This window comes from Natator depressus, chromosome 6 (genome assembly GCF_965152275.1).
Source record: "Natator depressus isolate rNatDep1 chromosome 6, rNatDep2.hap1, whole genome shotgun sequence".
Taxonomy (NCBI): Eukaryota; Metazoa; Chordata; order Testudines; family Cheloniidae; genus Natator; species Natator depressus.
In genome coordinates this window covers 14,803,333-14,824,284 of record NC_134239.1, presented here as the reverse complement: position 1 = coordinate 14,824,284, position 20,952 = coordinate 14,803,333, and the positions used below count along the sequence as shown (strand labels likewise).

Sequence of the window (20,952 nt, the reverse complement as noted above, 5' to 3'; positions counted from 1 at the left end):
ATGTGAATCAACTGATGAGCATATCAATTGAAGGAATGGAAGTACCGGACACATGAGAAGCCGCCAAAGATGAACGTATTGCATTCAAGAAATTCATTAACAGAGTTGTGGAAAATTATAACAAGAAACCAGGAAGGATGTAGACGTAGTGCTTCATAGAAGGCTTGAGTAGCCAACTTTAATTTGTGTGATGATTTTAAAACATGAGTTAAATCTAATAAAATGGTCATGAAACATTTTTCAGTTTTTACTATGGTGCCATACAGCCCCCCTTCGCCCTCATAGTCTCACCCCTCATCGGCCCTGACACCCCCCCCCCCCCCCCCGTAAATTCGAACACCTCCCCAATTTCAATTCCTGGGGAAACCACTCGATGGGGGTGCTGTGTGTATGGGTCTGGGGGGATAGGCTCCACCAAGAAGGGCAGGTTATGGGGCTCGGGAGAGCAGGACAGACCCTGTAAAGCTGGGTACAGGGCTGTGAGGGAGGGCAAGGCCTTTGGGGATGAGGGTAGCAGATCCCATGTGAGGCTGGAGCTGGGAGATGTTACTGGTTCCACGAGGTGTAACACTGATCTCCAGACTCCCGCACCCCCCTCCCTTGGCTTCCGTTAGTCCCAGCCTGGCAGGTCCCCTGGGTGGCTGGGCTGGGGACTCATGCGGGGGCTGTGCCCGCTGCTGGGCTGGGGGTTAACGTGGGGGTTCTATGCAGTGCTGCGTTGTGGAGGATGAAGTGGCACAAGTTGGGCTGGCGCTGGAAGCTCTGCCTCTCCTGCAGCCTCTGCATGGGGTAGTTGTCCACGGCCACGTGGCCGTAGCTGGGATAGCCTAGTGCGTGCAACCGCTTGGCTAACAAGTTGTTCAGGACCCCATTGTAACCGCGTCCCCGGTGCTCGGTCATAGTGACGCTACGTCCCATGGCACCATATGGGTCTGAAACAGTCCAGCTGACAAGGTGGCCAGCAGAGTCTAGGAGGCAGAAGCTGGGGAAGCGGCGGATCAGGCTTTCCAGGAACCTCTTGCTGTACTTGTTCCCCCCATAGGGCCACATCTCGTTCATCAGGTCGAGGTGGGAGACATCCAGGGTTGACAACCTCACAGCCGGGTCTAGTCTGAGGAGGCAGAGAGCAGCAGGGCCAAGCCCCAAGGGTTAACGATCGTGAATTAGACCCCAACATCATGAGATTGGCCCTAAGATCGTGAGGTTTTTTTTAAAAGATGACTGTGATTGCTGGTCTCCCTTGATAGCTGAACTCCCCCGACCCCTGGTTGTGACAGTGTTATTAACAGTCCCAGATTTATTATGGTGATTTGGGATCTTCTGCCCAGCAATTAATTCTGCCCCATCAGTTCTGTTCCCAGCCAGGTGCCCATCAACTCTTCCTAGCCCCCCCAGCCTCCCTTCTGCACCTCCTGGTGTTGTTCTGCCCCCTCCCAACCCAGTGGGTGCTGCAGCGGGCTCCCCTCTTCCCCTCCCAGGCCAGGTGTTCCTGGGATGGGGGCAGCATGTGCACCATCCTGTCCCCATTGCTCACAGGCTCAGGGCTGGGGCAGGGGGTTGGGGAGTGGGACTGGGTGCAGGGTACAGCTTCTGGGAGGGAGTTTGGGTGTGGGAGGGGGTGGGGAGAGGGAGTGGAGCCATCCTGAGATGCTGAGCAATTCCTGCTCCCTCCTTCCCTTCTGTGAGAAAGGTGTCACATTACTGCAGGGAGTGGGGGGAAGGAGATCTTACTGCAGGAGCTCTGATTGGCTGCTCTTCCCCAGGAGGTCTCGGAGAGGCAGCCAATGAGAGGGGGCTTCCCCCACAGGCGGGGGGAATTCCGATGTAGGTGATTGTAAGATGGGCTCCCCAGTGAAACTCCTGGGACTCAGGAGAGGGGATTGCTAAAGCCAAGTGGAGGAGGGAAATGGCTGGCTCAGAGGGTGGGGAGCGGGGCACGGGGCCTTTCCCCACTAACCCACACTGCCTAATGTCCCTTTGGCCAGGTGAGACATGGTGTAGGGATGGGGGGAGCACGGCCTCTCGCTGCCCAAGCCCTGCCAGGGCTGGCTGATTGCAGGAGTGCCTGGTCCCAGGGGCCACAGATGGGGTCCCATTGGTGGCACAGAAGCCATTTGCATTAGGGTTTCCTGGCAGAGGCTGGGGCCCTGTGCAGGAGCTGAAGAGGGATCTCCCTCCCCATGGTTGTCCCCACCCCATGGCTACGCTCCCCAGTCCCTGCGAGGTCCCTGAAGGAGGTCAGGCTCAGTGCCAACCTACAGGGTTTATACTGCTGGCAATAGGACCCCAGTGCCCCAGGTCCTGCATGGGTAATAGCCAACCACATCTTGGGCATCCCAGCACCATACTGGCCAATTCCCTCACCCTGCAGACTGTCCCCTTCTCTACCAACCCCACCCCTCCCATGGGGCCCTCTGGCGCAAGCAGACACTGACTGGATTTCAGGCAAGGTGCTGGGATCCGGGTGAAAATAAGTGAAGTAGCGGAACACCTCCAGCTTGACCCCTTTAGTGTTGGCGATGTCCCTGGAGGCCTCGTAGAGCCCGTCCCGGAGCCCTGCAGGGGGCAGCAACGGGCCATGAGCAGTGGGGACAGAGACTGAATGGTGGTGACAAAAGGGCCCATATGTGTGGGGAGCCCAGCCTGGGACAGGGGGCAGGAGGGGCAGGAGTCTGAGCTTCCAAACCTACCAGCCCCAGGCCTCAAGGAGAAGGACGTGGTCAGGTAAGCTGATCTCAGCCCAGCACTGGCAAGGGGCTACCCCATATGTACCTGCCCTGCATAGGGCTCATGGCAGCAGCCTTGCAGCCTGGAGGAGGGGCAGTGGAGGGATTCGGGGCTGGCACTGTAGGGCAGGATCCTGGGGTTGGGCCCACGCAGTATTTATATGGTCAGTCTTTGTGGTGCTCTCCCTGGTGCTGTGAGGCCCACATTACCGTGGATACAGAAGGCCTGGTTCCAGTTGACGGCGCTGCCCAGCAGGGCCCTGTAGGCACCCAGGTCCCGGTAGTATGCCGCGTACATGTTGGTGTAGAAATCAGAGTCATCCAATGCCACCTGCCAGGGGAGACATGCAGCCAAGAAGTGGAAACTCCTAATGGAATGACTGATCTGCCCGCCCCCCGCTCCCGAGCCAGCCTGGCCCCTGCTTGGGGGCCCCCTAGAAGGGAAAGGCCCCAAATCCCAATCCCAGCCCTCCCTGAGCCAGTTTGTCTCCCAACCTGGGGTTCCCCAGTGCAGAGTTTCTCAACCTGTGGGTCGGGACCCAAAAATGGGTTGCCAGAATATTTCAAAGGGTCCCATGGCAGCTCCTGTGGCTACTGTCCCATGGCGCTGGCTGGACTTGCCTCCCTGCTCCAGGCACTGCAACCTCTGGGGTCCTGGTGGCATTCAGGTTTGGCCCAGCCACCATGACAATGGGAGTCTGGGTAGGCCAAATTTGAGGAGTGGTACTGGAGCCCCATGAGCCAGGGCACAACTCCACTCTCACAAATTTGGTCCAGTTAGGGGGGCGGGATCAAACCTGAGCGGCGCTGAAACCCCAGCGGTTGCAATGGCCAGAGCAACGAGCCTAGCCCAGCCAGCCCCACACCACGGGAGCTGCTATTGTGGGGTGAGTGCTGGGCAGGACCCAACCACCCACAGGGGGCAGAATCCAACAGAAACCACCCTGGGACCTCCACGCCCATCACAATAGGCCATAAACAGTTACAAATGGGTCCTAAGCCCCAAAAGGTTGAGAACTACTGCTGTAGAATGGAAAGGTCCCTAATCCCAATCCCTGCCCCCCCGAAACACTTTGGTCCTCGCCCTGGGGCCACCTATAGGGGAAAGGACCTGAATCCCAATTCCTGCCCCCGACCTAGCCTGGCCCCCACACCATGCCCCACCTAGAGGGGAAAGGCCCCAGGTCCCACTCCCCAGCACCTAAGAGAGCCAGACCACCCAGGTGCAGCGCGGTGGCTGAGGGGCAGCACCTCTTTGCGTGGCCGTGTGAGGACGGCTTTGAACTCAGGCCACGAATCCACCAGCACCTCCTGTGCTGCCGGGTTCCCACGATTTATGGTCATCACGGCGCCATGGACCTGCCAGTGACATGGATGTGGCGGGGGTTAGAGCTGGGGGCAGGGCAGCAATTCCAGCTCTCACGACTCCGTCAGGAGCCTCCCAATGTTTACCGGGCGGTTTCAGCGTCTCGTGATCTTCTGCACCTTGGCAGTTTTTTGCCCTTCTTCAAAATGGCCACCCTCTCCCATCCCTGCCAATGGGGCTGACACCACAGGCTTCCCTTAGTCAAGGTGACTACCACTTCACAACGATTTCAGTTGGCCGAGGCCAGGGAAGATGGTGGTCTCCTGCCCCCTCCCGCTGGGGTTACTCTCCTGATTTTTGGTGTCTGACCCCTGATTTGTGGCCCCTGGGCTGGTATCATAGGGGAGCCCCTGACCGTGGCTGGGTTAGGGTTGTCAGGCATCTGGTTTTCACGGACCTTGGCAGCTCCAGTCAGCACCGCTGGCCAGGTTGCTAAAAGTCCAGTCGGTGGCACAGTGGGGCTAAGGCAGGCTCCCTGCCTGCTCTGGCTCTGTGCGGCTCCTGGAAGCTGCAGCATTTTCCCCCTCCGGCTCCTAGGCTCAGGGGTAGCCAGGGAGCTCTGCACGCTACCGCTGCCCTGAGCACCGGCTCTGCAGCTCCTGTTGGCTGGGAATTGTGGTCAATGGGAGCTGCAGGGGCGGAGCCTACAGATGCGGGCAATGTGCAGAGCCCCCTGGCCCCTCCGTCTGGGAGCTGGACATGCCAACCGCTTCTGGGAGCCACCTGAGGTTAGCTCCACCCGGAGCCCACACCCCGAACTCCCTCCTGCGCCCCAACCCCCTGCTCCAGCTCGTAACCCCGTCCTGCACACAAACTCCCTCCCGGAAACTGTACTCTGCGCCCTGTCCCGCTTCCCAACCCTTTCCCCAGCCCTGAGCCCCCTCCCACACTCCAAACCCCTCAGCCCCATCCCAGAGCCCCCTTCTGCACCCCAAACCCCTCATCCTCAGGCCCACACCAGAGCCTGCACCCCCAGCCAGAGTTCTCACCCCATTTTGCACCCCAACCCCCTGCCCCAGCCTGGAGCCCACTCCGAGCCCCTCATTTCTGGCCCCACCCAGGAGCCCACACCCCCTGCCGGAGCCCACACCCCCTCCTGTACTCTAACCCCCAGTCTGGAGCCCCCTCCCACACTACAGGCTCCTCAGCCCCAGCCTGTAGCTCCCTTCTGCACCCCAAACCCCTCATCCCCAGCCCTCACCCCCAGCTGGAGCTGTCACCCCCCACTTCCAACCCCCTGTCCCAGCCCAATGAAAATAAGCAAATGAGCGAGGGTGGGGGAGAGCGAGCAACAGAGGGAAGGGGGATGGAGTGAGAGGAGATGGGGCCTTGGGAAAGGGGTGGGGCCTTGGGGCAGCAGTGGGGCAAGGGTGTTCAATTTTCTGCAGTCAGAAAGTTGGCAACCTTTGGTCAGGTGTGTCAGGGGAGGGGGATTGAAGGGGCTGGTGACCCGCCACAGACACTAGAGCCATGTGATGGGCGTACAGTCATGGAGGGAGCCACAGCTACCCAACTCTCTGATTGGCTGGCACGGGACCAACCTGCCCTGTGATTGGCTGGGGAAGTCCCGCCAGCTACGCTGGATGAGTAGCAGGAATTGGTGCTGGGTTTGGTCTGTGGGAGACACAAGGAGCGAGGTAGGAGTGGGTGGCCAGGAGAACTGAGCAGCTAGTGCCTGGGGGGAGTCCTGCCCCCCATGCTATCTCCTACCCTGTGGGCAGAGGAGCCTGCCCCTCCAGCCTGCTCTCTAACCCACCTCCCAGGGGAGTCAGAGGGACCTTCCCCTGCTCTCTGCTCCATGGGTGGGGCAGAGGTGGGGGGGTTGAGTCCCGTCCCAGGGGTGCGGGCAGTGGGGCTAGACACAGCCATGTCACCTGCAATGTCTCAGGCAGGCGCCTCCGTAGAGTCGCCTCCAGCTGCTGCAGCTTGGAGGAGCAGCTCAGGATCAGCATCTCTGTCAGGATGGGCCCTTGGCAGCTTCCCGGGAATGTGATGTAGGGGACACCTGGGAGGAGGGGAGAAGAGAAACCCTTCAGTTATGTGTGTCTATCCCCACACCCCCAAGTGACCCCAGAAGCAGGCAGGGTGTCTGCAACCTCCAATCTCTACAATAACAAACCTGCAATAACATACCAGTCTGGGTGCAGCCACTGTGTTCACCAGAGACCCTACAATAACAGTCCCTGTCTGTGGCCCCAGCAATGCCAGGGCTGGTCTGTGCAGGGCTAGGGTTGCCCAACTAGCCTCCACTCACCGAGGCAGTCTCTGTGCTAGGGTCAGGAGCAGCCCTGAAGAAGGCAGTGCGGTCCCGTCTCCACTGGATCTCTCCCTTGAGTACTGCTCCAGCCTCTTAACCCTGAGCGAATGAACCATTAACAGAGCCTGTGGCTGGCCCTGAGCCGGGGGCACCTCCCTGAAGTCACAAGGCACGATCAGGCTCCTTCCATGGGCAGTGAGGGGTGAAATGATTTCCTGGGGCCAGTGGAGTAGAATTCTGAGGAAACATGAGCACAGCCAGAAGTGGGCCATGGACTTTGATAGAGGGTTCTGCTGGGATGGGAGCCTCCAGTCTGGGCACCTCTCCTTGGCTGCATCCTTCCCTCTGGCCTGTGTCTCTCCCAGCCCTGTCCCCCGAGGCATGTGTGCCCTACACTCTGTGCTTGTTTTGCCCATGCAGAGGCTGGGATTTCACATGGGTCCCTCTCAGGATTGGGGAGGGGTCATGGGGTCCAGGGTGGGCAGGTTTCACCTACCAAAAGATGGAAGCCCTCTGGGATGTGGCTGTCATGTTTCATTACCCGCCGGGAGCAATGCAATCAGTATCTGTCACGACCTAGCGTCATATTTATTAATTAGCTGGAATCCAGCATCAGAGAATCAGAGCTGAAGGCAGAGGTCATGGTGGCCCAGCAACTCTGTGGGATCCATCTTGATTCGCCCTCCTTTTGTCTCTGCATCCTTGTGTGAGTTCCTGGGATGCTGAGTCTCTGGGGTTCTCACAAACACAGTCACCTCCCTCGCACACTGTGTCTTTGTTCCAAGCTGCAGCAGAGCTGTGTCCATGTCTCCTGCTCCCTTGTGTGCTAAGTCACTGGCAAACCGTGGAGTTAATGTTGCCCAGAGGTTCCACGCACCCTTCCAGAATGTCAAGCCCAGCAAAACTCACACATCTGAAAACCAAGCAATGAGGAGTTAAGGTGCCTGCCTATGGTCCTTAACTCTGCCCCAGCTGTCCTCAGTGGAATGGAGATAACGGTTGTGCTTTGTAACGTTTGCAGTGTGTAGTTGGTCTATGACCCAAAAACTTGGTGGTTATTTTATTACATGTGTAAAAAGTCTGGTGTCTCGCTCCTCCCCAACCTCTTCCATCCCCTACTACATACAGCCTTCCCCTGGTACCCTGCCAGCATTTCCAGCTCACCATCTCCTGCCGATCCCCTTAAGCCATCAGCATTTTCGAAGGCAGGGGTGCACAAAAACCATTGGTAGAAGCTGTGAACTTGAAGAAAAGCAGTTTTTGGGTGGATAGCTGTAGTTCATAGAATCATAGAATATCAAGGTTGGAAGGGACCTCAGGAAGTCATCTAGTCCAACCCCCTGCTCAAAGCAGGACCAATCCCCAACTTAGGGCTTGGCCACACTTGTGAGTTACAGTGCAATAAAGGAGCCCCGGGCGCACTAGCTCACTACCCGTCCACACTGGCAAGGCACGTAGAGCGCTCTGACTCCGCAGATACAGCGCCGCTGATACTCCACCTCGGCGAGCAGAATAACATTTTCTGTGCCCCCGCTGGAGCACCGCGTGTGGATGCCCTGGTCTGTTATGGCGCTGTGATCAGCCTCCAGAAGTATCCCACAATGCCTGTTCTAGCCACTCTGGTCATCGCTTTGACCTCTACTGCCCTGCCCTCAGGTGACCAACTGTCAGACCCGCCCTTTAAATTCTCTGAGAATTTTGAAAATCCCCTTCCTGTTTGCTCAGCCAGGCGTGGAGTGCTCTCAGCGAATCTTTCCAGGTGACCATGCCTCCACGCGCCAGGCGATCCCCAATATAGAGCAATGGCGAGGTGCTGCACCTCATCAGTGTTCGGGGGGAGGAAGCTGTCCAGTCCCAGCTGCGCTGCAGCCACAGGAATTATGATACCTTTGGGCAGATATCAAGGGATATGATGGAAAGGGGCCATGACCGGGACGCCCTGCAGTGCAGAGTTAAAGTGAAGGAGCTGCGGAACGCCTACCGCAAAGCCTGCGAAGCAAACAGCCGCTCCGGTGCTGCTCCCGCGACCTGCCATTTCTACAAAGAGCTGGATGCAATACTTGGGGGTGACCCCACCTCCACTCCAAGCACCACCATGGACACCTCAGAGCCCAGTGCAACAAGGCGGGAGGAGGAGGAGGAGGAGCAGCAAAGCGGGAGCGAGGGTGCTCCGGCACAGGAAGACACCCCGGCATCCCTAGATGCATGCAGCCAGGAGCTGTTCTCAAGCCAGGAGGAAGGTTACCAGTCGCAGCGGCCGGTGCTTGGGGAAGGGTAAACACCAGAGGAGGTTTTCGGTAACCGGCTTTTATTTTGGGAAGGAAGTTATTCGGTGCGGGCTCTTGGGGTGAGGAGGGTTAGGGCTGCATGCATGCCTAGATGCGGAATAGGGGATTGATGTGCTCTCTCACATCATGGTAATGGGCCTCAGTGCTCTCTTCAAAGGTCTCAGCCAGAACTTGGGCAATACGCTTGTGCAGGTTTTTTGGGAGAGCTACTGTGTTCTTTGTCCCAGTAACGCTAACATGTCCGCGCCACTGTGCCGTGAGGGGCGGGGGGACCATTGCTGCACACAGGCAAGCTGCATATGGGGCAGGGCGGAATCCACATTGTAGTAGAAGACCCTCCCTTGCTGCCCTGGTCACCCTCAGCAGCAAGATATTTCCCAGGAGGAACTCCTGTGGAAAATGTGGGGACAGTGTTCATTATAGGGGCCCACTGCCGCTGTTGGCTCTCCTCAAGGCACAGAAATCCAGAGGACAGTACAGCCGTGAAACAATCAGTCATGCTTGACCCTGTGCTTACTTACCATTTTGGGGCTCCCGTGGGTTATGTGTGCTCGCTTTGGGATGGGCAAATTAGGCTACTGTGTAGACTGTGCTTGCCCTTGAGTACGGGGGAATCATTGCTCTGTCTGGTGTGAACAATGCTGCCTCTGTTAAGTGTTGCATTTTGCCTTTACAGATGCAACCCTTGAGACCTCAGCCGTCTGTGTTATCAATGGCTGAGAGGCTGCAAAGAATCAGGAAGAGCCCATGTAGAAGCAAAGAGGACATGCTGCATGAAGTCATGCAGCATTCAACTAATGAAAATAAAAAAGTGCAGGAGTGGCGGGAAAGGGAAAGGAGGGTCCACCAGCAGAATGGAGATTGCCGGCACCAAAGCACAGAGTGGCTGATAAGCATCATGGAGAGCCAAGCGGATTCAATCCAGGTGCTCGTAGCCATGCAGGCGGAGCACTACCGTGCCTACCGCCCCCTGCAGCTCTTGGGGAAAGTGGTTTGGAGTGACATGGTGGCACAAGGGAAAGAGTCCCAAAACTCTTTCCCTTGTGCCACCATGTCACTCCAAACCACTTTCCCCAACATCTGGGTTCTTACCGCCACCCACTGCCTCCAACACCTGTAGCTTCACCACGCAGCCCTGAAAATTACAACCCTTACCCACTGCACTCAACCCCCATCACCATGCAGTATAGCCATCCTGAAGTACAGCACGCATTGCACAGCACTCCAGACAGGACATACGCAAATCTGTGATTGTACCGTTCCCCACCCCACCCCCTTGCCCTTTGTGTTTCCCAAGCAGTTGTGGTGTGTTTCTTTTCAATAAATTTATTTTTTGGCTTTGAAAACATTCTTTATTATTGCATATCGTAAAAGAAACCTTAGCGCAGGAAACCAACAGGCACTGCAAGTCAGAGTATCATACGTAGCAAACACAGATTCCCACTGCACTTCACTCCTGTGCAGGGCACCACACCAGACATTACTGTTTGCTTTCAGCCTCAAATTGCTCCCTCAAGGCATCCCTAGTCCTTGCAGCCCCGCGCTGGGCCCCTCTAATAGCCCTGCTCTCTGGCTGTTCAAATTCAGCCTCCAGGTGTTGAACCTACGAGTTCCATGCCTGAGTGAATCTTTCACCCTTCCCTTCACAAATACTATGGAGGGTACCACACGCGGATATAACTGCGGGGATGCTGTTATCGGCCAGGTCCAGCTTCCCATACAGAGAGCGCCAGCGACCCTTTAAATGGCCAAAAGCACATTCCACAGTCATTCTGCACTGGCTCAGCCTGTTGTTGAACCACACCTTGCTGCTGTCAAGGCTCCCTGTGTAGGGTTTCATGAGCCACGGCATCAATGGGTTAGCGGGGTCTCCAGGATCACAATGGGCATTTCGACTTCCCCTATGGTGATCTTCTGGTCTGGGGAAAAAGTCCCGACTTGCAGCTTCCTGAACAGGCCAGTGTTAATAAAGATGCGTGTGTCATGCACCTTTCCAGGCCAGCCTGCGTTAATGTCAATGAAATGCCCACGGTGATCCACAAGCGCCTGGAGAACCATAGAGAAATAGCCCGTCCGAGTAACGTACTCGGAGGCTAGGTGGGCTGGTGCCAGAATTGGAATATGCGTCCCAATCTATCACCCCTCCACAGTTAGGCAAACCCATTTGTGCAAAGCCAGCCACAATGTCACGCACGTTACCCGGAGTCACGGTTCTTCTGAGCAGGATGTGATTAACAGCCCCGCAAACTTGCATCAACACGATTCCAACGGTTGACTTCCCCACTCCAAATTGGTTAGAGACCAATCGGTAGCTGTCTGGAGTTGCCAGCTTCCCGATTGCAATAGCCACCTGCTTCTCCACCATCAGGGTAGCTCTCAGTCTCGTGTCCTTGCGCCGCAGGGTGGGGGCGAGCTTCTCCCACAGTCCCATGAAAGTGGCTTTTCTCATCTGAAAGTTCTGCAGCCACTGGTTGTCATCCCAGACTTGCACGACAAATGTGATCCTACCACTCAGTGCTTGTTTCCCGAGCCCAAAAGCAGCGTTCCACGGTGGTGAGCATGTCCGTGAATGCCACAAGCAAACTCGTGTCGTTTGCGTTATTCGAGTCGATATCATCGTCAGAGTCCTCACTGTCACTTTGGATTTTAAGGAATAACTCAACTGCCAAATGTGACGTGCCGGTGAGACGCGTCAGCATATTCCTCAGCAGTTTGGGCTCCATTCCCGCAGACCGAAAGGGAAGACAGAGCGCGCAGTACAAAAACCATTGAAAGGTGGCGCCGAATGTGGACGGAAGCACAGGGATTGCTGGGATGTGAAGCGATGCATCACGGGGCATTGGGACAGGACCCAGAATGCCCCGCACTCCCCACCCCCTTCCCACAAGCCACAGCGCCAGAATGGGAAGAGGTGCTCTGTGGGATAGCTGCCCACAATGCATCCCTCCAAATGCCACTGCAAGTGCCACAAATGTAGCCACGCCAGTGTGCTTGCAGCTGTCAGTGTGGACAGACTGCAGCGCTTTTCCTACTGCGCTGTACGAAGGCGGGTTTAACTCACAGCACTCTACATCTGCAAGTGTAGCCACACCCTAAATCATCCCAGCCAGGCTTTGTCCAGCCTGACCTTAAAAACCTCCAAGGAAGGAGATTCCACCACCACCCTAGGGAACCCATTCCAGTGCTTCACCACCCTCCGAATGAAAAAGTTTTTCCTAATATCCAACCTAAACCTCCCCCACTGCAACTTGAGACCATTACTCCTCGTTCTGTCATCTTCTACCACTGAGAACAGTCTAGATCCATCCTCTTTGGAAGCCCATTTGAGGTAGTTGAAAGCAGCTATCAAATCCCCCTCATTCTTCTCTTGTGCAGACTAAATAATCCCAGGTCCCTCAGCCTCTCCTCATAAGTCATGTGTTCCAGTCCCCCAATCATTTTTGTTGCCCTCCGCTGGACGCTTTCCAATTTTTCCACATCCTTCTTGTAGTGTGGGACCCAAAACTGGACACAGTACTCCAGATGAGGCCTCACCAATGTCAAATAGAGGGGAACGATCACGTCCCTCGATCTGCTGGCAATGCCCCTACATATACAGCCCAAAATGCCATTGGCCTTCTTGGCAACAAGGGCACACTGTTGACTCATATCCAGCTTCTCATCTAGTGTAACCCCTAGGTCCTTTTCTGCAGAACTGCTGCTGAGCCATTCGGTCCCTAGTCTGTAGCGGTGCATGGGATTCTTCCGTCCTAAGTGCAGGACTCTGCACTTGTCCTTGTTGAACCTCATCAGATTTCTTTTGGCCCAATCCTCTAATTTGTCTAGGGCCATCTGTATTCTATCCCTACCCTCCAGCGTATCTACCTCTCCTCCCAGTTTAGTGTCATCTGCAAACTTGCTGAAGGTGTATAACGATGCTGGTTCTGGTGGGACCCAACTGAGAGTGCCAGTTCAGGACAAATTGCTTAAAGCAGAGCAGTTACAGCCCAAGGCTGCGGTTTTTCCAGCTCTAAGGCAAACCAAACCAGACAGACAGAGAGGACTTTGGTTTTACCCCACTGGCTAACCACAAGTCACACAAGCAATTCCCTTAGACACTCCAGTTTCCCAGTATCACCACCAGTGCCACTTGTTATGGGGACAAATGGTTATGAAAACCAATACCCCCGTAAAAGAAAAAGGGTTCTCCTGATCCCAAAGGACCAAGCCCCAGACCCAGGTCAATATACAAATCAGATCTTACCCACAAATCACGCTGTTGCCAATCCTTTAGAATCTAAAATCTAAAGGTTTATTGATAAAGAGAAAAAGAAATAGATGAGAGCTAGAATTGGTTAAATGGAATCAATTACATACAGTAATGGCAAAGTTCTTGGTTCAGTCGTGTAGCAGTGATAGAATAAACTGCAGGTTCAAATCACGTCTCTGGAGAACATCCACAGCTGGGATGGGTCTTTCCGTCCTTCGTTCAAAGCTTCATCGTAGCAAAGTTCCTCCAGAGGTAAGAAGCAGGATTGAAGACCAGATGGAGGAGCTGCAGCAGCTTTCTATAGTCTCTTGCCATGTGGTCTCTCTTTTTTTGTCCCAAAGACAAACTGTCCATCACATGGCCTGGAAAAACCTCAGAGTTCTCTCCATAGGCAGGTCCCTGCATACCTTGCTGAGTCGCAAGGCGTATGTGCCTTCTCTCAGTTGTTCACTTGTATAGCTGATGGTCCTGAATGGGCCATCAAGCAGGCTAGGCAGAGCTGACACCAACTTCTCTGGGGTGTCCCCCAGAAGCATAGCATAAGTTTGAAATACAGACAGTATAGAGCCAATATTCATAACTTCAACTATAAAAATGATACACGTATACAGATAGCATAATCATAACCAGCAAACCATAACCTTGTCTTAGACACCTCATTTGACCCCCTTTATGTAAGATTTGGTGCCACTACAGGACCTTGATTGCAACAATGATCTATATGGTCCCAGATTATGTCAATAACGTCACAGGGTGCAATCCACGCCATCCTCCAGATCATAAATGACCTCTTATTCAGGAACATCTTATTCAAATTACCTCAAATGTGGGTCACTCAATGGGGTGACCATATTTTCCAAAGGAAAAATGGGACACCACATGGGACTAGACCGAGCCCCTCCCAACGCGAGGCTGGGACTGGCATCACTGCTTGCTCGAGCCTTGCCTGCCCCCGCACCCAAGCCCTGCCACCCTCCCTCTGTGGGGCTGGCATCACAGCTCGCCCCCCTCCCTCACATTCTTCCACACCCCACTTTTTGACAAAAGTGAGCATGTGTCCTGTTTGCTCTTGCCAACTGATCAAGTCAACAAGAGCAAATGGGACAAACGCCCATTTTTGCAAAAAAAAAAAAAAAGAGTTGGGATGGCAGGGACATGGCTTAAAAAAGGTTTCAGAGTAGCAGCCGTGTTAGTCTGTAGCCACAAAAAGAACAGGAGGATTTGTGGCACCTTAGAGACTAACAAATTTATTTGAGCATAAGCTTTCGTGAGCTACAGCTCACTTCATCGGATGCATTCAGTGGAAAATACAGTGGGGAGATTTATATACACAGAGAACATGAAACAATGGATGTTACCATACACACTGTAAGGAGAGTGATCAGGTAAGGTGAGCTATTACCAGCAGGAGAGCAGGGGGAGGGGGGGAACCTTTTGTAGTGATAATCAAGGTGGGCCATTTCCAGCAGTTGACAAGAACATCTGAAGAACAGTGGGGGGAGGGGGGGAATAAACATGGGAAAATAGTTTTACTTTGTGTAATGGCACATCCACTCCCAGTCTTTATTCAAGCCTAAGTTAATTGTATCCAGTTTGCAAATTAATTCCAATTCAGCAGTCTCTCGTTAGAGTCTGTTTTTGAAGTTTTGGTTGTTGAAGGATTGCAACTTTTAGGTCTGTAATCGAGTGACCAAAGAGATTGAAGTGTTCTCTGACTGGTTTTTGAATGTTAGGCTTGAATAAAGACTGGGAGTGGATGGGTCATTACACAAATAAAACTATTTCCCCGTATTTATTCCCCCACCCCACCCCACCCCCTCCCCCAATGTTCCTCAGATGTTCTTGTCAACTGCTGGAAATGGCCCACCTTGATTATCACTACAAAAGGTTCCCCCCCACCCCACCCCCTGCTCTCCTGCTGGAAATAGCTCACCTTACCTGATCACCCTCCTTACAGTGTGTATGTGTAGCTCACCCATTGTTTCATGTTCTCTGTGTATACAAATCTCCCCACTGTATTTTCCACTGAATGCATCCGATGAAGTGAGCTGTAGCTCACGAAAGCTTATGCTCAAATAAATTTGTTAGTCTCTAAGGTGCCACAAGTCCTCCTTTTCTTTTGGCTTCAAAAAGGGACTATCCTGGCCAAAATGTTACATGCGGTCACCCTATCACTCCCCCTACTCCATACCCCCAGGAGGCAGCCCAAGTAAGCATGGGGATTTCAGAGCACTTAGAAGAATTGGTTTTAAATAGAAGCCTACTCAATTTTAACTGTAGCTGACCTGGCACTCAGTTGTAAAATTGTATGAAATTAATCAGCAGCAGCTGCTTTGCTATCTCCAGATCCCCAGCATGGGACAATCCTGAAAGTACAGGTGGCTCTGAGCTGTGTGACGGGGCCCATAGATCTCGGTGTGATGGTATCCGCTGAAGGAGAGCACCCATTGAGACGATACAGCCTGGGACAATAGCTCCATTCATCTCAGTGGGTATTCTCAGCCCCTCTCCCCTGGTCAGGGCTCGGGAGCTTGTGTTTTGCACCAAGCCTTCTTGTTCTTAGTTCCTCACCCCGATCTAGTGGTGTGGTTTTGGTGCATGCTCCTGGGAGGGCTGCACTCAGCTCCCTGCCAGAGGGACAGGGCTTCCCTGGATGCCAGCTCACGTGTGGGGCAAGGAAAGGAGGTCAGATAACACCTAGAGAGGAAGGGTCCCCTAGATCCCAGCACACCTGAGGGGAGGCAAGTAGAGCGATTAGACACCCCTGTAAAGGAGCAGGGACTCCCGATCCTGGCAGACACAGGGGCAAGGAGATGGGCTCAGACACCCCCAGAGCAACAGACCCTCTCCAGATCTCAGGGCACATATGGGAGGGGAGAATATGAGTGTGACTGACACCCGCTCAGCCTCCCTCCCACCACCTTATATCCTGTCCCAATATCCCACTCCCTCACCTGAAATCTCCTAACGACTCAGATCTCCAGTACTCCCCCTCCCTTTCCTGCAGCCCCAATCCCCTCTACCCCTATTTCTCCCTGCCTCCTAATTCCCCCTCCCAGCAAACATTTACATATGGCATTTATTTATTTGTTACTAGTTTAAGCGCCTTCTGAATCTTCTGCTATCCTGCAATTACATTTCCCCCACAGCCCCAAATAATAAGATTAAAAACCCCTTTGGCAGAGTCAGGTTGTAGCAGCAAGAATGGTTTGTTCTCAGACTTCTCTCAAGGGTTGGATATGAACTTACAGCCATTCAGCCACATTGATACTGGCCCGTGAGCTGTGGCTGACATACAGCTTTATTGGATGGGAGATTGTTACAGCTGCTAGGATGTCTACAAGTTAAGGAATGGGGCAGCAAAGGGGAGCTGGACTGCAGGGTGCTACGTTGATAGGACTGAGGGTAAGTTCCACCCAGGGAGGCTGGTTATGGAGCTGCGGTGGTTGGCCCCAAGAGTAGGGCCCTACCAAATTCACGGCTGTGAAAAATGCATTACCGATCATGAAATCTGGTCTACCCCAGGAAATCTGGCTATTGTAGGGGGGTTGCAGGATTGTTACCCATAGTCCTCCGCAGCTGCTGGTGACAGTGCTTCTTTAGAAGCAGGGCAGCTGGAAAGTGATGGCGGCAGGCCAGGAGCCCAGCTCTTACGGCAGCGATGCCGCCAGCAGCAGCCCGGAAGTGAGGGTTCATGGTGTGATATTTCCACCCGCACATCTGCACCGCCACCAACAGCAGCTTCCTGCAGCCAGGGGAGGTTCTGGAGGTTGGAGTGTAGAGCCCAGTGCACAGGAGGAGCCCTCGGCTGGGGTGCCCTAGACCTGCCCCTTCCTGGCTCCAGACCTAGCACTCGGTGGTTAAAGGGGCCTTGGGCTGGCTGTGTTTGTGCCACAGCACCCTAGGGTTGTCCACCCATAAGGCTGGACCTGCCCCCCTCCCCAAAGCGACAGCCCCCCCAATACTATGTCACCCTTACTTCTGCGCTGCTGGTGGCGGCAGCACTGCCTTCAGAGCTGGGCTCCCAGCCAGCAGCCACTGCTCTTGGGCCGTCCAGCTCTGAAGCCATCGCCACTGCTGGCAGCACTGCAGCAGTGAGGGTGGCATGATACGGTATTGCCATTCTTACTTCTGCGCTGCTGCTGGCGGTGTCACAAATGTAAGGGTGGCCACCCTCGCTTGAGTGCTGCTGCTGGCGGTGGTGCTCCCTTCAGAGCTGGGTTCCCAGCCATCAGCTGCGGAGCTTCCTGAAGCCAGGGGAGGGTCCCGGAGGTGGCCCATGCAGGGGAAGAGGAAGACCCATCCCTCCCCAGCTTGGATGGGACCAGCAGCTGGAGCTCAGTACGTGGTAGGAGGCCCCACCTGGGGAGCCCCCAGCCCTGCTCCTCCCTGTCTCTGGTCCCAGCACGCAGAGGCTTAAGGGGCTTTGGGATGACTGAATGTAGCGGAGGGCATGGCACCCCTCTGACCACGACACCCTGGGCTGTTGCTCACCCCTAAGACCAGCCCTTCCTGTCCCAAAAAAGTGATGGCCCCTCTCCTACTATGCCACCCTCACTTCTGCACTGCTGCTGGTGGCAACACTGCCTTCAGAGCTGGGCTCCAGGCCAGCAGCCACCCAGCTCTCAATGCAGCACTGCTGCCAGCAGCTGCTCAGAACTAAGGGTGGCAATGCTGTGACCTCCCCTAGAATGGCCTTGCAACCTGCCCCTACAGCTGCATTTTTGGTCGGGAACCCCCCACGATTTCAACACTGACATTTCAGATTTAAATATCTGGAACCATGAAGTTTATGATTTATAAAATCCTGTGATATTGACCAAAATGGACCATGAATTTTGTTGGGCCCCACCCCACCTATGAGGCTGGTGTGTGCTATTTTATGGAGAGGTGCTGGAGAGATGGGAGATGTTTCTAGCTCCATGGGGCCCAATGCGGAGCCCTGGATTTTCCTGGCCACCCTGTTGGCCCTCAGCCCTGCCCCATAGAGGTTTCTGGGGAAGGGAACTTAGGTAGGAGGAGGTGGCTGGTGCTGGGTCAGGGGGCTCAGACGGGAGCCATCACTGGCTTTGGGGTGTGGATAATGATAGCACAGGCTGGGCTGGCACTGGAAGCCCTGGCTCTCCTGTAGCCTCTGTATGGGGAGGTTGTCCAGGGCCACGTGGCCAAAGATGGGGCAGCCTCACGCATGCATCCACTTTGCTGTCATGGTGCTGAGCACCCGCATGTAGCAGTGCCTACGGTGCTGGGGCAGGGTGTAGCCATGCGCCATGGCACCAAAGGGGTCCATGGGGCTCCAGCTGACAGGGTGGCCAGTGGCATCCAGGAGGCAGAAGCTTGGGAAGTGGCAGATCAGGTTGGCCAAGTACTGCCAGCTCTGCTCAGTCCCTCCATGGGGCCACGTCTCGTTCGGCAGGTCGGCGTGGGAGACGTCCAGGGACGAGAGCCTCATGGCAGAGTCCAGCCTGGGGAGCTCAAAGGGGCAGGGTAGAGCCAAGGGAAGGGAGGGACAGGATGGCTCAGGAGGTGGGGAATGGGGAGGTGGGGACCTCAATGGGTGCTGGCTCCGATCCGGCCCTGGGGCTGGCCAGCTGGCTGGCTCAGAGAAGTGGGGTGCATGGGGCCTTTCCCTGCTAACACAGGTGGGAGAAGCGCTGTGTCATGTCCCTGCTCGGTGGGTCTCAGAGGGGGTATCTCATTCCTCAGGGAAGCTTCTCCCCATTCCCAGAGCATCCCCGGGAGCCAGGCCCTTTGCTGGGGGCCTGAATGAGCTGCTGATGACTAAACAGGCTTTGGGGAGGGAAGATGCCCCTGCCCCCGGGGGGCTCTTGTGGCTCATGGAGCCGTGGCATGGGGCAAGTGGCTGGTAGCTGCCTGTGCTCTGCCTGGGCTGCTTGCCAGGGTGCAGGTCTCCAGGGGTGCAGGGCGGGCAACTGTTGGGCAGGGCCATCATTTGCTATGGAGCAAGGGAGGCCATTGCCCCTCTAGATCTTGGCTTGCCCTCCCCCCATGGGTCTATCTGCTCCACTTTTTGTCCCACCTGGCTCTGCAGGGTACAGGATCGCCTGTAATGTTCACACACAGCTTTGCTCTTCCTGCCCCCTGAGTTTTTTCTGAAATGACACCTCTAGTGTTGGGGAATCAGGAGCCCACCACACACACCCCGTGCCTGAGCTGTCCAGTGTCTGTGGGGTCCCTGAGGAGCCAGAGAGCAGGCTGTGTGGGCAGTGCCAATCCCAGTGGGATACGGCAATTGGTATCGTGAGCCCCTCTGCCTGGGGCCCAGATGGGGTGAGGAATGGGGCCAGCTGGCCAGTCTGTGGGCCTTCCAGTTACTCGGTCCACCCCACTGTGCCCACTCCCAGGCAGACACTGACCAGATCTCAGGCATGGTGCTGGGATCCGGGTGGAGGTAGGTGGAGTCGTTGGATGCCTCCAGCTGCACCCCCTTGGCCCAAGTGATGTCCCTCAAGGCCTCGTACACCCCATCCTGGAGCCCTACAGGAGGTGGCAACAGGCCCAGAGCAGTGGCAGCCCTGAATGGGGAACGTGGCTGTGGGGGGCCCAGCTTGGAATATGGGCAGGAGAGGGTACCAAGCTGACCCACTGGTATGCAGGTCTCACAAAAGGGAGCCTGCACCAAGTGAGCCAATCCTGTCCTGAGCCCATGGGGCACATGGGAGCAGCCTGGTGGGAACTGTGGGGACCTGGAGACTCAGGGTCTGGCAGTGTCGGAGTCTGCTGGAGTTTGGTCCCAGATGGTAGAGGGGGACATGCAGTGGCTGTGGGGCTCAGAAGGAGGCAGCCCCAGACATTGCCGTGGATGCAGAAGACCTAACCTCACTTGATCACGCCCGCGCTGCCCAGCACGGCCCAGTAGAACTCTGCGTCCATGTTGGTAGAAATCAGAGTTGTCTGATGCCACCTGCCAGGAGAGACATAGAGCCCAATGGAATGATTGATTTGCCTGCTCCTCCACCCCACCCCTTCCAAGTCAGCCGGGCCTGTGTCTGGAGGCCCCCAGAGGGAAAAAAGGCCCCGTGTCCCATTCCCGATTCCCTGAAGCAGCCTGGCCACCTGGGTGCTGAGTGGTGGCTGAGGGGTGACACTCCTGTCTGTGGCTGGGTAAGAACAACTTTGAACGAGGGTTGTGAATCCACCAGCACTTTGTGCCCAGCCGGGTTCCCGTGGTTAATGTTCACTGTGGCGTTGTGGGTCTGCTGGAGACATGGGGGTTGGGGGGGTCAGATTTGCAGTCAGAAAACTCTTCACTGGGAGGCAACACCGAGGTGGCCCTTTGCCAAAGCAGCAGAAGGAGGCAGCAGGGCTGAGGCAGCTCTGGGCAGCCCTCCCTTACCCCGTGCAAACAAGGCTGAAATCACCAGAGCTGGGTGAAGTGGTGGAGCCTGAGGGCTGGCCCAGCTGGCATTTCTCAAAGGATAGGGCACAGGCCTGCCTGACACCAGGCTCTGGGACGAGGCCAACAGCTGACACCAAACCGTGAGTGGAGCGTAGCGGAGGAGGAAACTGCTGCTGAAGTGGCATCTGTTCAGTGGTTGTGGGCGGGGAACTGATTCAGAGGAAACAGCAGGAGAGACAAAGGCAGGGGTCTCAAACACGCAGCCCATGGGGTTATTTTCTGCGGCCCGCCAGCTCCCCACGGCCCCCCCCCGGCCCGCCCAGCGTTTACCTAGAGCGGCTTCGTCCCAGCGTGCACCGTGGGCAGGGCAGGCTCCCTCCCTGCCTGCGCTGCCCCTGCGCCGCTCCAGGAAGCAGCCGGGACCTGGGGTGGGGGCACAGGGGTCTGTGTGTTGCCCTGGCTGATCCTCTAGGTACCTCCCACAAAGCTCCCATTGGCAGCGGTTCCCTGTTCCCGGCCAATGGGAGCTTTGGGGGAGGTACCTGGAGGCGCGGCCAGGGCAACACACAGACCCCTGTGGACCCCTCCTCCCTCCCCCAGGTCCCGGCCGCTTCCCGGAGCGGCAAGGGGGCAGGGCAGGCAGGCAAGGAGCCTGCCCTGCCCCCAGTGTGCGCCGGGCCAGACCTGCCCCCCAAACCTCTCCTGC

At 55.8% G+C, this 20,952-nt stretch overlaps 2 protein-coding genes across 7 annotated transcripts in view; one reads left to right on the top strand and one right to left on the bottom strand.

Annotated features, from left to right (window-relative positions):
* CLCF1 (cardiotrophin like cytokine factor 1) overlaps positions 1-9,906 on the top strand; it is an 88,629-nt gene extending 78,723 nt beyond the window's left edge. For both annotated transcript variants that reach the window (XR_012639808.1, XM_074954584.1), the window contains one exon: positions 9,314-9,906. Coding sequence is in view for 1 of the 2 variants with exons in the window: in XM_074954584.1 (XP_074810685.1) it covers positions 9,314-9,757 (444 nt within the window). In the remaining variant the exon portion in view is untranslated. The remainder of the gene's footprint in view (positions 1-9,313) is intronic.
* LOC141988683 (glycine N-acyltransferase-like protein 3) lies at positions 341-20,625 on the bottom strand. Of its 5 annotated transcripts, XM_074954580.1 has the most exons (7): positions 20,577-20,625; positions 19,726-19,811; positions 5,967-6,097; positions 3,978-4,085; positions 2,937-3,057; positions 2,436-2,556; positions 341-1,111 (listed from the first exon to the last, which is right to left on the bottom strand). In XM_074954580.1, exons 3-7 carry the CDS (start codon positions 6,042-6,044, stop codon positions 655-657), a joined length of 885 nt encoding a protein of 294 aa, XP_074810681.1. In that variant the 5' UTR covers positions 6,045-6,097; positions 19,726-19,811; positions 20,577-20,625; the 3' UTR covers positions 341-654. The 5 variants fall into 5 exon arrangements, with proteins under 5 accessions (XP_074810681.1, XP_074810680.1, XP_074810678.1 ...); XM_074954579.1 differs by lacking the exons at positions 19,726-19,811; positions 20,577-20,625 and adding an exon at positions 6,347-6,488; XM_074954577.1 differs by lacking the exons at positions 19,726-19,811; positions 20,577-20,625 and adding an exon at positions 6,226-6,381.
* Between the last annotated feature and the right edge of the window lie 327 nt (positions 20,626-20,952).

Coding starts and splice junctions, on each gene's coding strand:
- LOC141988683 (XM_074954580.1), bottom strand. CDS start 6,044: ATGCTGATCCTGAGCTGCTCCTCCAAGCTGCAGCAGCTGGAGGCGACT. Junction 3,058..3,977: donor TCACACGGCCACGCAAAGAG/GTGCTGCCCCTC, acceptor CTCCCCTGGCAG/GTGGCATTGGATGACTCTGA. Junction 1,112..2,435: donor AGCACCTTGCCTGAAATCCA/GTCAGTGTCTGC, acceptor CTGCCTCCTCAG/ACTAGACCCGGCTGTGAGGT.